The 13,945-nt window shown below is 41.5% G+C and overlaps 1 protein-coding gene across 29 annotated transcripts in view; it reads left to right on the forward strand.

Moving 5' to 3' along the window:
* The window catches only part of ANK3 (ankyrin 3), a 359,991-nt gene that overhangs the window by 273,979 nt on the left and 72,067 nt on the right, over window positions 1-13,945 (forward strand). For 19 of the 29 annotated variants that reach the window (XM_065842855.2, XM_071811684.1, XM_071811690.1 and 16 more), the window contains 5 exons: window positions 3,452-3,550; window positions 3,648-3,746; window positions 4,134-4,229; window positions 7,147-7,219; window positions 7,414-7,476. In XM_065842855.2, coding sequence (XP_065698927.1) covers window positions 3,452-3,550; window positions 3,648-3,746; window positions 4,134-4,229; window positions 7,147-7,219; window positions 7,414-7,476 — 430 coding nt within the window. Of the gene's footprint in view, window positions 1-3,451; window positions 3,551-3,647; window positions 3,747-4,133; window positions 4,230-7,146; window positions 7,220-7,413; window positions 7,477-8,948; window positions 13,049-13,075; window positions 13,448-13,743; window positions 13,891-13,945 lie in introns of those variants that run through there. The other 10 variants (XM_071811695.1, XM_071811693.1, XM_071811685.1 and 7 more) reach the window with 4 other exon arrangements.

Raw genomic sequence — 13,945 nt, forward strand, 5'->3', positions numbered from 1 at the left:
CCAGGAGCTGTAGCAGGGAGAATAGTGACCATGTCACCATGGAGATGTTAGTGATTTCTACCACACATTTGGTGGGGAAAGAGGAAAAGTTTTCACTTAGTCTCTTATTTAAACATCAGACTGGTCAGGAGTGCATCAATAATTACTCTTCTAGCCATTTATGAAGACACCACATGTAAATCTTTGTATATACCTTTTGTAGAGGAAATTGATAGTGTACTGCAGTAAACATCAGGAGTTTGATAGCTCCTTCTTCAGTGGTTACAGGCCGGAGAGAGGAAACTCTACACAGGCACTTCGAAGGGAAAGTTGAGATCAGATGGTCTTGGCTCTCTCTGATACTCTCCAGATTTTAATGTTTTAGGGTTATTGGCAGGGGGTTCCCAGCAAGTGGCCCTTGACTTTGAATTTCATCTCCCCAGTTGTTTTTGTGGTGTCTGATTTTTGTTGACCTTGCAATTCATGTTAAGAGGCCTGTATTTTGAAGGGGGACGAGGGAATTAAGTTTTTGTATCAGTAGGTTTCACAGCATTTTTCTTTTAACTGATGATTTGGTAGTTTGGCCGTGTTTTTATCTGAGTTTGTCTTTGCACATGTAGGAGCAGGGGCCTTACAAGCTGCATTTGAAATGTGTGGCTGTGAGTACGCTCAGTGTCCTGCGTCCTACTGAAGACTCAAGACTCTGACCAGCTCAGAGAACCCTGTCAGGTTCAGACCCTGGGAAGTTGTTAGGCCAACCCTAAACTAGCAGCAACTGTAAGATGAGGTCCCAGCGTTCAGTTCATGATGATTACGTGTCAGCTGGTGCTCAGGCTCTTACTACTGTGTGCAGCTATTCTGCAGGAAAGTTCCTTGTAGTCATCTGGCATCTGATTCAATATTCCCATAAGTCAACGGAAAGTTTCATTCTGCTGATGCCAATGGAACTTGGATCCAGTGCTGTTTCTTGCAATGATTAACTTGTCCTGGTTGTCAAAGCTAGTAGTTTCTTCAGATGGCAAAGGGTATATAATTAACTGAAGAAAAAGTACACACCCTAATTTAAAGTAACTGATGCAGCTACCATCTCTTAGCATGTGTTAATACAACTAAAATTAGGTAACCTTGTGTGAAGCAGTCTCAGAGGTGAAGTGACATGAAGAAAATTGTGTGTCTAAACCCATGGATATTTGAAACTTACCTCTAGTGGAAAAAGTTCACATTTGAAGTTTTCTTTTTCTCCTGACCAACTTTGACCTGATGGTTTCAATATGTGGGGTGATGCTGACTCCTGAACCCCAGGTTGACCTTGGACTTGCCTCCTCAGTGCTTTTGACCAAGTTGTCAAACCTGACCACACCTCACTGGCATGGATGTACAAATGAAGGATGACTGGCTGCAGCTTTTGACTCCCTGTGTGTCTCTACCTCTTGGGCACCAGGCTTTTCTTCTCTGAGCAGGAAAGCACAGATACTTTTCCACCTTTAAACACTGATGAGAGCAGCAGGAACCCGGTCAATACAAGACCAGCCCATCTTTCAGTGGTTCTACCCAGAAGGTTGGCTTTTGGATCTAGTTCCAGATGGTTCAGTCCCAAATAGTGTATTTTCCTTCTGGCTATGTGACTGCTTTGGACTCTACCAGTAGCCAAGACATACACCATGGCCATGTTTCCCCATATATATATTATAACTGACCTTTCTGCCACTGGAAATAAAACAGGATTCTTACAGAAGAACAGCAGTGCACATTTGCAGTGTATTTTACCATATGTTTAATGTATTTCATATCAGATACGATTTTTACGGGCTAGCAATTGATTTTTCCATAAAAACTGGTAGTGGAACATGGGGTAAATACTGCATTGGAAGTCCCACAGAGTAGGAAAAAGACATATTACACTGGCAGTGCAGCTTCATCCTGCTTGCAAAACAGTGAAGCCCCTTTTGAACACCAGCTAAGATCACGCTTCTGGCATCGTGGAGTCTTTCAAACGGGCTCTTGAAACCTGGCCTTTAAAAGAGAAAGGAATCCCAGCAACTCACCTCAAGAGAGGGGAAAGCCCCATTAATGCACCTCTGTGAGCCAATCAAGCCATCCCCTGGAAAGCTGTCAAGCTTTAGTATGAGCTGGGGGAAGGTTTGGGGAAAAGTGGCCTCTCTCCATGCCGTGGGGTAAAATAGCAAGTGTCCTGTTTAGAGGGAGCCATCTCCAGAACTGTCCTTTGCACAGGTCTGGACTGATCACGTTTGTTAAGGAAGAAGAGAAGACAAGGCAAGGTAATTACTTCAAGAAGGATAATCTAATAATTTCTAATAGGTTAAGCTCTCAAGTAAGTCCCAACTTTTTGAAAACTGCTAACGGTGTTCTCGTGGTCTAAGAGGTTAGAAAAAGAGCAGCAAGAGTAAGCTTTGGTCCTCTTTGTTTTCTTGCGTTGTATGTTAAATGTTAACCGTTGATGAAAGTGGTTATTACAGTGAACAGGTTTCAACATGCTGTTTGACTTCTTTTAAATATGCGGGGTTTAAAGCGAGCAAGTTCAGAATCAGCCTGGTGACTCCCACATTGCTACCAGGAATAGGTTTTAAAAAAAACAGTAGTTTCTAAAAACCTTGTCAAGTTTTGAAGTGATATTCTTCTTGAACTAACTGGTTTTAGAAAAATTTCCAAAATGCATATACCGTACTATAAAAAGCCATTTAGCTCTGTATAGAGGATTTGATGGGGGAGTCCCAATGTTGACAAACATTTTTAGTCTGTCTCCTAGTAATGAAAAATAAGTAATAAGAAATTAAAAGGATATATTCAACTTTCTCCTCTTTGCAGTTGCAGAGAAAAGGCAATTTCTTACAATTTGTATGACATAAGGCCAGACATGTGAAAAATTAGACCTTTCTTTCTTAGAGCCTCAATTCACCAGCTGGTGTTCCAGTTTCTGCAGGAGTTGATTGTTCTGGCAGAGCTGGCAAATCAGTTGCATTGTTTTGCCTTCTGGGTGTTTCAGTCAGAATGGATGGGCTGCAAATTGCACGGGAGCTGAAACAGCCCTCAGCATACCTGGTGTTCAAAAAGTTGTTATTACTTATTTACTTATTTATCACACTGTAGGAGCACCAAGCATGTGAACCTCACTGTACGAGGCATTATATACACGTGTATTTAAAAAGGTGGGCTCTGCCCCAGAGACCTGATAGTCTGATCATTGGAGAGGAAGGCAAATCTTTAATCAACGTTGCACATGTTTAAGATTACAGAAATACAAGGCATTCAGAGAGGTTCACAAAGAGTGGGACTTGAATCAATGGGACTTGTGTTTGTGTGTTTTGTTTTGTTTTGTTTTCCCCCAGGGCTGGAGGATTTTTCACATATGCCAAAGAAATAAAGCTTGGTTTTTTTGCTATTTCATGTCTACTTTCTTTGCCAGGGGACATGTGGGATATTCTTATTTGCTAATGGCTTACGTTCATTCTAGATGGGATACACTCCTTTGCATGTTGGCTGCCACTACGGAAACATAAAAATTGTTAACTTCCTTCTGCAACATTCTGCAAAAGTTAACGCCAAAACGAAGGTGAGTTTTTTCCGCCTCTGCCTTGCTCGTTCCGCGGGGGCGGCCTGTGCTCTGTGTGCGCTGCAGCCTGTCCCTGTCCTTTTCCCTGTCCCTGCAGAACGGGTACACACCACTGCACCAGGCTGCGCAGCAGGGGCACACCCACGTCATCAACGTCCTGCTCCAGCACGGCGCGGCGCCCAACGAGCTCACACTGGTAAGTGCAGGGGGTCCTTCCCCCCCGGGCTCAGCTGTCCCACCCCACATAACGTGTTTTTGAGCAAGGGAAACGTGGAAAAAAAGTGTGTGGTGGGAGAGGGAAAGAGCAGATGAAGCCGATTGCCATCGCTCTCGCATCCTCTGTGCCATCATCTCTTGCAAAACTAGAACAGCAAAGATCTGAAAGTCTTTTCATTCTCATCCCATTTCTCTAAAGAGTTAAAAACTTGCAGTTATATACCCTACTACCCAAAATATATTTATTTCAATCGCCACCACACAAAAATTTGACCTGTATTGTGCATTTTTCTACAGTTAGCTAGCAGTCTCTACACTTAGCCTTAGCCTTGCCTTCAACTGTTGTTAAAAATGCTTTGTTTGCCAGAATGGAAACACTGCCCTCGCCATCGCTAAGCGACTTGGCTACATTTCAGTCGTTGACACATTGAAGGTGGTGACAGAAGAGACCATGACTACAATTGTAAGTACAGCTTAGTTCAGTAGTGAATGGACCAAATAATAATAAGCCAGTGTATTCAGCTTTGTTTAGTTACATGTCTACCAAGATTCCAGTTCAATTTCTGCCTATTTCCTTTTAGCACTATAAGGTGGATATTACGTCAAATATGAGCGTTATATTTTTAAGGTAGTGGACGTTACCAGGATGTATGCAGAAAGAGTATCAGCTGAGCAGAAAACAGTGTAAATGACTGGTCACAGCTGCTGTCTTTATGTGCACATCTTGTTTAGGGCACAAACCACACAAATATGGTTAAAAAGACGTTCGTATAGACTTGTGTTCAATAGAAGCTGCTTCTGCCTTTTGAGAGGGTTTACTGAGGGACTGATGTATAATGGCTTGTATTTGGCCTAAGAGAACCTATTCCAATCTACAAAATGTTTGGAATTTACTTAAAAGTACCCCATTGCATAGTTCCTGGCATCTTCTGAAAGACGGTGAGAGGTTGTCTTCTGCAAGCAGCCACAGTCAGCCCCTGCAATCCCAGACAGCCATTCCCTCACCCACATATGAACTCCAGGCTGGCTCTCAGACAACAGCTCTGTGAGGTGAGGAGCCTCCCTGCACCACCATTGTAGTAAAGCCCAAATTGGGTCTTAAGAACATAAATCCAGAGCGTTGACTCCAAATTTGCTTTTCCCTTTCTGCAACTTCTTTTTTTTTTCTGAGTAAAATGAAAAAGGGCAGCATGTGCACATATGTATTTTTAGGAGTATGAGAGTTACTGTGTGTTCCATGTTTTGCCGTCCCCCATTTGCGTGGTCTACCAGTGCAAGCAGGTGGTTGCAGTATGATGAGCATTTGGGATGACAGGCACATTTTAGCTCTGCTGCTGCATGTGCCTTTTCTTCCAGTGGCTTTCCTGGCTGTGCCCTATAATTCAGTGGCTTACAGAAAATCAACCACACTAAAATGCCAGAATGATAAAATATAAAGGAGTATGACAGAAAATAATCACGATTTTTTCCTTCAGCTTATCTCTAGGTTTTCTGAGGAACACGTTTCTCTCTAGAAAGATTCCAAAGTAGTTTTCCACAGCCTGAAAAATTTGATGGAGAAGATTATATGGGGTAGCATAAATTTGAATGATTGCCTAGTATACAACTAGGTAGTTGCAGGAAAAGTAAACCCACATTTTTGTACTAAGAACTCCCAATATTACGAAGTCATTCTTAGCTTGTAGAACCAAGAAGCTGGAGGAACTTGTGCTGCATGAGATGACCGCTCATTTATGTTCTGTAGATGAAGAACAGTAGAAAAATGGTGGGTCAGGCTGTGAGTTGTGCTAGAAGAAATGGCAGGTGCTGAAAGACCAATAGTACCCCAAATACCTGCTCTCAAGATAAGTCGAGAAATAGTTTCCATTAAAATCAAAATATGCTGCTTATCAGTCACAAGTGTGCAATTGTCAGACTCTTGAAATCTAGACATGAAATCTGATTTTTACAACTGAGGTTCTTCAAAACTTGATTTGACTGCTGAGACTTATTTTTTTGAGGCTTGTGGCTAAACAACTCCCAAAGGTAAATGTAGTGACACCAGGGATGAACACAGCTAATTTTACTACAATTTATGCTCAAACACCAATAAAAAAATCCAGTAGTGCCTGAAAAAAGAAGTCCTGTGGTTTTGCTAGTTTAACAGCAATGCGTTTAAGAACTTTGCAAGTAATGCCCACAGAATGAAATAGGTGTGAGGCTTTTTATAAGTTTTGTGATGTTTGAGCATTCAGGAGCTCTCCTGCTGATATCAAGTGATGGCAATAACCCAAGAAACATGAACTGCGAAATGGGTATTCATGAGACCAGAATTAAAAAGTATTCTAAAATAAATTAAAATGGAAAAGCTATTTTGTCCTCCTGAACTTGTTAATGATTTCTTACGTATCAAGGATGAGACTTAATGATGATTAAAACCAACATAACATAAAAATCCCATAAAGATGGGAGTGGCTTTTGGTATGGTGTTTTTTTTTGTTTGTTTTGGTGTTGTTTTATGGTTGTGTTTTGTTTGTTTGTTTGTTATAAATTCCACTACACTCCTTGAATAGTAACTCTGCAGAGTCTCCTGCGTGACCTAAAACTTTACCAGCGCTTGTTGTGCTGTACCTCAGCTGGAGAGTAAAATGTGTATGTGCCCGTCATTTGTAGATATACAGGTATTCTAGGAACAGATTTCAGGCTTTCATAACTTACTTTTTTCTGCCTCTAATATTTTCTTTATATTGGTCTTTGAGTCTGAATCAATATAAACATCAGGATGAAAGTCAACCAACCACTTCTGAGTGTCTTTCATGCACGAATTCCTTAAGCGGTATCATTTAACCTGTATGTGGTTACAGTTGTTCTCATTTGTGGGGAAAACACACAATTTATGCTGAGGCACCCCTGGAAAAATCCACATAGATTCAACCTGCTGCCAAACTGCAGCACTTTTCTAATGACAAAGCCAAAATACTTTCCTCGGAAAGTTTAGTTTAAGTAGGGATGACATATTCCTGCTTAAAATTTAGACAACTAACTATTTAAAGAGTTATTAAAACCCTTTACATGGAAGTCTTTTCAGTCGACTTGTTTCTTCTTTTGATAGTATAATCTTTTAGGCTTTCAACTCATGCTTTTTCTGCTGTGAAAATTTGAATATCATTTAAAGCACAAACATATTGCCTATATCTGTATTATTTGATATAGTCTTTTTTAATGTGGTGTTCAATACATCTATGAAAAGGAAAGTGAAAAATAAGGTAAAAAAAAGCTAAATCTTGTTCTCCTAACTGCAGATAAAAATATGTCCTACCTTGCATTTAATTTTTAAAAATAACTATAATTTTAAGAAAAATTATGCCTGCAATCTGAAATTATTTTTTTTTCTTTGACAGACTGTTACAGAAAAACACAAAATGAATGTGCCTGAAACCATGAATGAGGTTCTTGATATGTCTGATGATGAAGGTATTAAAAAATAACTGAACCTTCTTATTTTTCAATCTTTTGTCGTTGTGAGAAATATTTGCTTTAAAAAAACAACCAGCAAGCATTATTAGTTTGGGTATGGTCTTTGCACATTTGTTATTGTTTTACATTGTTTTGTTGACACATTGAATCTATGCTTTTATTTAATTATTTTGTTTATTTAAATCATGCAGTTCGTAAAGCCAATGCCCCTGAAATACTCAGTGATGCTGAATATTTGTCAGATGTTGAAGAAGGTATTTGTACATTTTTGTATTGCAGTGATATTTAACTTAAGCCTCTCTCTTTTATTCATCTGTCTGAAAATTAATCCTTTCAGATAATTTTCTTGTTATCCCACTAACAATAGTTTCTGCTTTGCAATTAAGAATACTTTCAAAAATTCTTTGAGCTGTTGCTGATAATACTCTGTTTTTTCTGAATCTCTTACTCCCAATTTTACCTCAGGTTTCCTGCAATACTGCTTTTGCTGCTACTTCTATAAAATTGAGAATTGTTTTATAATTGTAACTAAAGAATTAAATATTGGACAAAAGGGTCAAATATCAAAATACTTAAGAAGAACGAACTGACGATGAAAGCAAATGGCAGAAGAATTTTTTTAATTATTACTTTTTTTTAATTCTCATGTGGATTAAGCTCTGAAATGGTTGATTTACATTGGTAGTGGACTCCTAGCCTGAAAAGAAGTATTTTCTGGGTGGTGGGTTTTTTTTTTTTGTGTGGTGTGGGTTGATGGTTTGGTTTTAGTTTTAATTTTAATATATAATATTTTGGTCATGATGTTCAGTAAAACCACATCAGCCTATTTTTGTCCTGGAGAAAGAGGATGCAGTGCTGGATTGGACTTAACCTGCTGGTGTGTGTTAGTGTGGCAGAAGTACTTTGTAGCTGAGATTTCATGTGTATCATCCCGCAAAGTGATGTGAAATCTGTGAGGGAGTAGTGAAGTCCTCTGTTTTCCATGCCTCTGACAATGCTTCTGAGGTGTTTGCACTAGAATCTGCCCATCCCAGCTCAGTCCTTGGTGCTGGACAGTCTTGACGTGGTTTCAGTGCTTCCCAAGTATTTAAAACTCCTTTGGCAACTGCTTTCCTCCCCTGTACCAGTATCCTCTGTCAGGTCAGACCTCTCCTGGTTTGGATGTGCAGGACCCTGTGTGAGTTTCAGAAGGAACTGCAGCTTCTCAATTGCCGATTTATAGCATTTAAGCAGTAAGATGTAAAATCTGTTTAGCTTAGCTCAGTGTCTGCAGCTCTTGTTTAATTCATGCATTGAGGCTTTTGGTTTGTTTTCAGTTCGTCATTGAGTTCCTATCGCTGCAGTTCCAAATGGTTAGTGTTCTTACCCTGCACCTGTGTTTTACAAATAACTCTTTTAGGCCATTGTACTGCTCAAAATACTTCATTGTTTTAACTGACTGAAACACTGATGCATAATCATGTTAGTTAATGGAGCAGTAACTAGTGTGTTATCCCACTGCACAACATGCAGTGAGGTACAGATGAGAAACACTCCTATATGGAATCTGAATCTTAGAACCGAAGATGTAAAATGTGTCTTTTAATATACAGGATCATTTGTTAAAGCCAAATGCAAAACCTGCAGGAATCTTTGAGATCTGTGGAAGATGTTTATAGTCATGCTCCATTTCACAAAAAACAAACAAACAAAATAGACCAAAAAAAAAAAAAAAAAAAAACAAACAAAAAAAAACCAAAAAACACCAAAAATTAAGAATGCAGGTAATATGATCAATTCCTTTCCTAGAGACTATTCTGCACCCATGTATCGTGTTACTAGGGGAGTTAAGAGGCTGCTTTATATATATGAGGGTCATTTTCAAACCTAACACTGAAAGGGAGCTCTCACATCAAGTAAGAGATATTTCATTAAACTGAGCGGAAGCGTTCTGGTGTGCAAGGCGTGTGATGAATTACAGGCTTTCAGGTAATAACCACAGGCCTGTCTCCCGACTTGCACATCTGTAAAGACAAAATACTGAGGCCCATCCCCACAACTCTTCACTGTTGACAGGGTATTTCCATACAATGCATCAGCCACTTATGCCAATAGAAATATAATAAATATGTTCAAGATGGCAGTGTACTCTGGCAAATGTCCTAGCTAGGGAACTGATTTCCAAGCAAGTGAAGGGCACAAATTTACCACCCAAATCCAAGCTCTCCCTCACTTGGCTAATGTTCATGTCATCAGCCAAAACTCTTCAGTGAGAGAAACTTGATTAATGGTTTCTCAATATGCCACAATCCTCAAGGTTTCTCTCATCAGAGAAATTGAAAGTTTAGAAAGGAGTCTCAGAGCTCAGTGACAAATGTCAAGAAACTGTTTCCTTGCGTTTATATCTTGCTGCGCCTGCTAAATTAGTATTTACATGGAAATTGTGTAATTTCTCTTCCCTGCTGAGGACAGTTTGGTTTGGAGTCAGACTTCCTTTTCCTAGACTACTCTGGCAATTCTGCCCAAATGAGGTCAAGTGCTGGGAAACTGCTACACCGCAAAAGGAAAAAAAAAAAAAAAAGTGTTTTTGAAAGATGTGAACATGATTTTTGGGGAAAAAATGAAGGCTCATCTTCATACGTAACAGAAAGTTTGTAGAATGACATAGAGCAATTCTGATGCACACTGACCGTGTGCTCTGCTTTTAGTTTTCAAGAGATTGCAAATCTTATAAATGTGAAACCTGAGACTGCAAGAGCTTGGTCTTTCCCCTTACCATCTCCAGATGTGGGCTCACACCCCACAGCTGTGGGAGCCCCAGCGGTGCACCCCGTGGCCGAGGGGCTGGTGAGGAGCCAGGAACCAGCCCCGTTAAGCACAACCCAAGCTGACTGCGGGAGGCCCAGGGGGAACATGTTCGGCCTCAGAGCATCCCTGTGAGTGGGTGCACGAGCTTTAATGTGGTGGAGGAAGCTGAAGCCCAGCTGGGACTGCCACAACACAGCAATGAGCTTTGCCACAACAGTCACCCCCAGCCCCAAGCTGCTGCTGCTGTCTCGGAGGTGAAGGGACAGCAAGCAACGGAAGCTGACACGAAGAGGGGTGAGACTACTTGAGCAGGGAAGGGGAAAAAATTCAAACCAATACACAGTTCAGGTGTTGAGAATTTTGTCACTGTCAAGAAACACTTATTGTTGCGCTTTTAATTTTTTTTTATTTGATTTTCAGTAGATAACAAACTTTTGGGTGTAAATCAGGACACTGTTTTAAGCCCATTTAATGGAGATTCATCTCAGCAGGGATAAGTATCATGCTAATCAATCCCTGGCAGATTAGACAGATGTCCTAACAGGACATGAACGCAGACTGCCTGATCTCTGAGTGTAGGTGCTGAGGTATAGCAGTCTAAGTGCATTTGAGACAGGTCAGGGCATCCCCTTGCATGAAAGTCTGTTATTGATCATTTTAGGAGGGGTTGATTGATTATATTTTTGTGCGTGTAGTTTTCTGTGTTGCTTTGTCTCTGGAAAATTTTACAGGTGTATAAAAGTTTCAGTGGTTTGGTGTTGGCTTTTCTCCATACTTGTGTGAAATCAAAACCTTGGCTACAACTGGAAGCATCCTGCTCTTCCCTGTGGCTTTATCTCTCCTGCCATCAGGCCGCTCTGGACAGGCTGTGACAGGGAGTGGCAAAAGCTTTGGGGATCTTTAGCGAAGCCAATGCAGATGCCCATTTGGATCCCAGAGTATGATTAAATTTTATTTGGGACTTCTCCCAAGCCACATGATCCTTTCTCTCCTGCTGCCAGAGAGCCTCTATTTCTCACTGGTCTTTAAAAAGAGCACCTACCCTGTGCTCTTGCAATTGCCAGCTGTTAGGAGACATGCTGAGGAACATGGAAAATGGGGAAAACATGAGAAAAGGTGACAAAGGTGATGAGAGTATGAAAAAGCTTGTGAGATGAAAAGAATAAACAGAGTAGGGCCGTCTATCCCAGGACAAAAGATCAATGATGGATAGGCTATAATGTATAAAATAGTGGGTGGCAAAGTGAGCAGTAATGCTTGCTGCCTCTCCAGAAGTCCAAGAATAGGGGACATCAGTGAAACCAGCAAGAGACAGATTCAGCTTAAATTAAAAGGTTGCTTTTCCTGCAACAGGTGGTTAAACTGTGTGAGTCCTTGGCACACATCCTTGGTGTGGGAAATGCAAAAAGTTTACATGAGTTCAAAGCGCAATTGGAAGAATCTAATAAGGGGAAAAAATTGTGTTCATGACTATACAAACCTCTCGTGGCTTTAGAAAATGTGAGCTCAAATCACTACCGTCTAGAAGAATGACCTGGAGGATTTCCACTGCTTCATCTTCTTATATTCTTCTGTGAAGTGTGGCTGCTGTCAAGAGACAGGGTGTGCTAGGACTGATGGGCCTTAGCTTTGACCTACTGCCACTATTATTTCCTGGAGTTTGAATGGCTTCCTACACTTGTGATAGCTGTGTTTGCCCACTGTTAATAGGGACACCATCTTTCTTCAGCACAGAACTTTATGAAGGGAAGGGTGGCAACTGCAGCAAAGCAATGCAATATTCCATTTCTTTGGTTATTTTTCATCCGTGACTCACGTCTTGAGCATTTATCTGTCGTTCAGAGATGAATTTTATCTTCATTTTCACATAGGTTCTCTCTCTGCAGGAATACAGTGTGCTGTGAGCAAACACTCTGCTTATTACCTGAAATGCAGGGGATTAGGCTGTGGCACCTAATTAAACAGAGCAGGATTGCTGAAACGTGCACCACCCATTTTGTTCCAGCCTCCCACAATCACAAAACAATGTCTGGAATTCTTTGAAATTACCACTCCTAGATGCAGTTTTTCCTTTGATGAGAGCATTTCATCAGAGTAATCCTGCTCTGGCTGGATTAGCTGCAGAGCAGGATAACATCTAATGTATTTTTCAGCTCAACTGGAATAGCTTCTTATCATTCTCTACCTTGCCTTCGACAAACGACGCTCCTAAAGAAAATGCCTTGTCTGTTCCTTGCAGTGGCGCAGCGCTCGTCTTCAGGTGTTGTAAGCGCAGAAGTTTCCAAGTTTACTTAAAGTTGCCCATCTCTCTGACCCGCTCTGAGCCAACTCCAACGCCTCCCAAGCTGGAGTCCTCTTTTCTCAAGCACCTGAGTTTTTCACTCAGGACACATCACCCCACGCTGGGGGCGGGGACGGAGAGGGAGTGGGGGCAGCACCCAGACCCCGCCGTTGGCACCCCCGGGGCTCCACTCGCCTCCGTGCCCCGGGGATGAGCGGGGGGAGGCCCCGACGAGGGCGGGCGGAGCTCAGCGCCCTTCCCCGCAGCCCTGCGCTCCCCCCCAGCCCCGGCATCAAGTTACAGAAAAACTACACCCTCGCAGCACCCCTATTTACATACAAATAACTGGAGTGCCTGCATTTATGTCACCATTCAAGAGGCTTGCCAAGGGAGGCTGTAATCCAATCAGCAGAAGCTTTAAAGGGATGTCTTCAGACTGATTAAGAGGGGATTTTTTTTTTAACTGTAGTCATTATTTTTCTTTTTTTTTTTTTTTATATTTGCAAAGAACTTTGATCTGAGTTGAGAGGAAAGAGATGCACATGTCCTAAAATACATACGAAGAGATCAAGATGTTAAGAAGATCTCGGTTGTTGTGTGGAAAGCGAATATGACCCACAGGGATTAGTTTGCTTGTGCTGGTTTGGAGATTAACCCTAAATCACTGCTTAAGGACTAATAGGACTAATAGGAATTCTTGGAAACATCAGGGAAAAAATTCTTATAGACCAGACTGCTGAAAATGGCTTTCCAAAACAGTAAGAGTTTTTAAAGTTTAACTTAATGTATAATGTTTCTGTTTCTGGGCGGGGTTTAATGCTTTCTGGTATGTTATGAACATTTTAGCTTTTAAACTGTTACTTTAAATACTGGTTGTTGCTGGGCTGGAGAAAGTTGGTGTGTTTGTTTGCCGTTTGTAAAGCAGTAGCTGAAGGGGTATTTTTAGAACTGATTGTTAGTTTTAAACCAGAGCTCGCCTGTGGTTTCCTGAGTTAGGTGAATGGAAACTAGTCTAAACTCCTTGAATGGAAGTGGGAAACGTATCGCTGGGGTTGTGGAGTCCCTCACCTTTCAGAACACGCTGAGAAACTTCTCTGTTGTGCAACTTTTACACACCTAAAATGCGTTCACAACGAAGGAGGAGAGCGTGAAGGCAGGCAAGTAATGAGCTTACGGGGAGCTCTCGGCTCTGTGTTACTGAGGAAACAGGGGGGAAAAAAAATCCCACAACCGCAAAAGGCATATTTTGGACTTGCTCTGTCAATGCAGGAATGTAGGTTTTGCATGATGTAATGGTATGCAAATGCTGCTAGCCAGAGCGAGCTGCTCCGTTAACCCTTTACGGTATCTGCCCTCCTCTCCAAGGACTTAACTTTGCTTCTATTTATATTTTTTTCTAAAAAAATCTGATCCTCCGCGTCCGTCTCGGTGTCCGCGCAGCCCCTGCCCGGCGCTGGGCGGGGTGACCCGGGCGCTGCGGGCCGCGCCGGCCCGGCCGGGGCTTTGTTCTGCTCCGCGGGACGGGGAAGGGGCTTCGGAAAATCAACCTGGGACTGTGAAGCAGTGCTGTTTATTTTTTTTTCTTCTTCTTCTTTTTAAAGTAAGCAATCCCCTGTTGCATTCAGACTTGCAAAAGTTACTGAGCAATACCGACG

This window comes from Patagioenas fasciata, chromosome 8, assembly GCF_037038585.1.
Source record: "Patagioenas fasciata isolate bPatFas1 chromosome 8, bPatFas1.hap1, whole genome shotgun sequence".
NCBI classification, from domain to species: Eukaryota; Metazoa; Chordata; class Aves; order Columbiformes; family Columbidae; genus Patagioenas; species Patagioenas fasciata.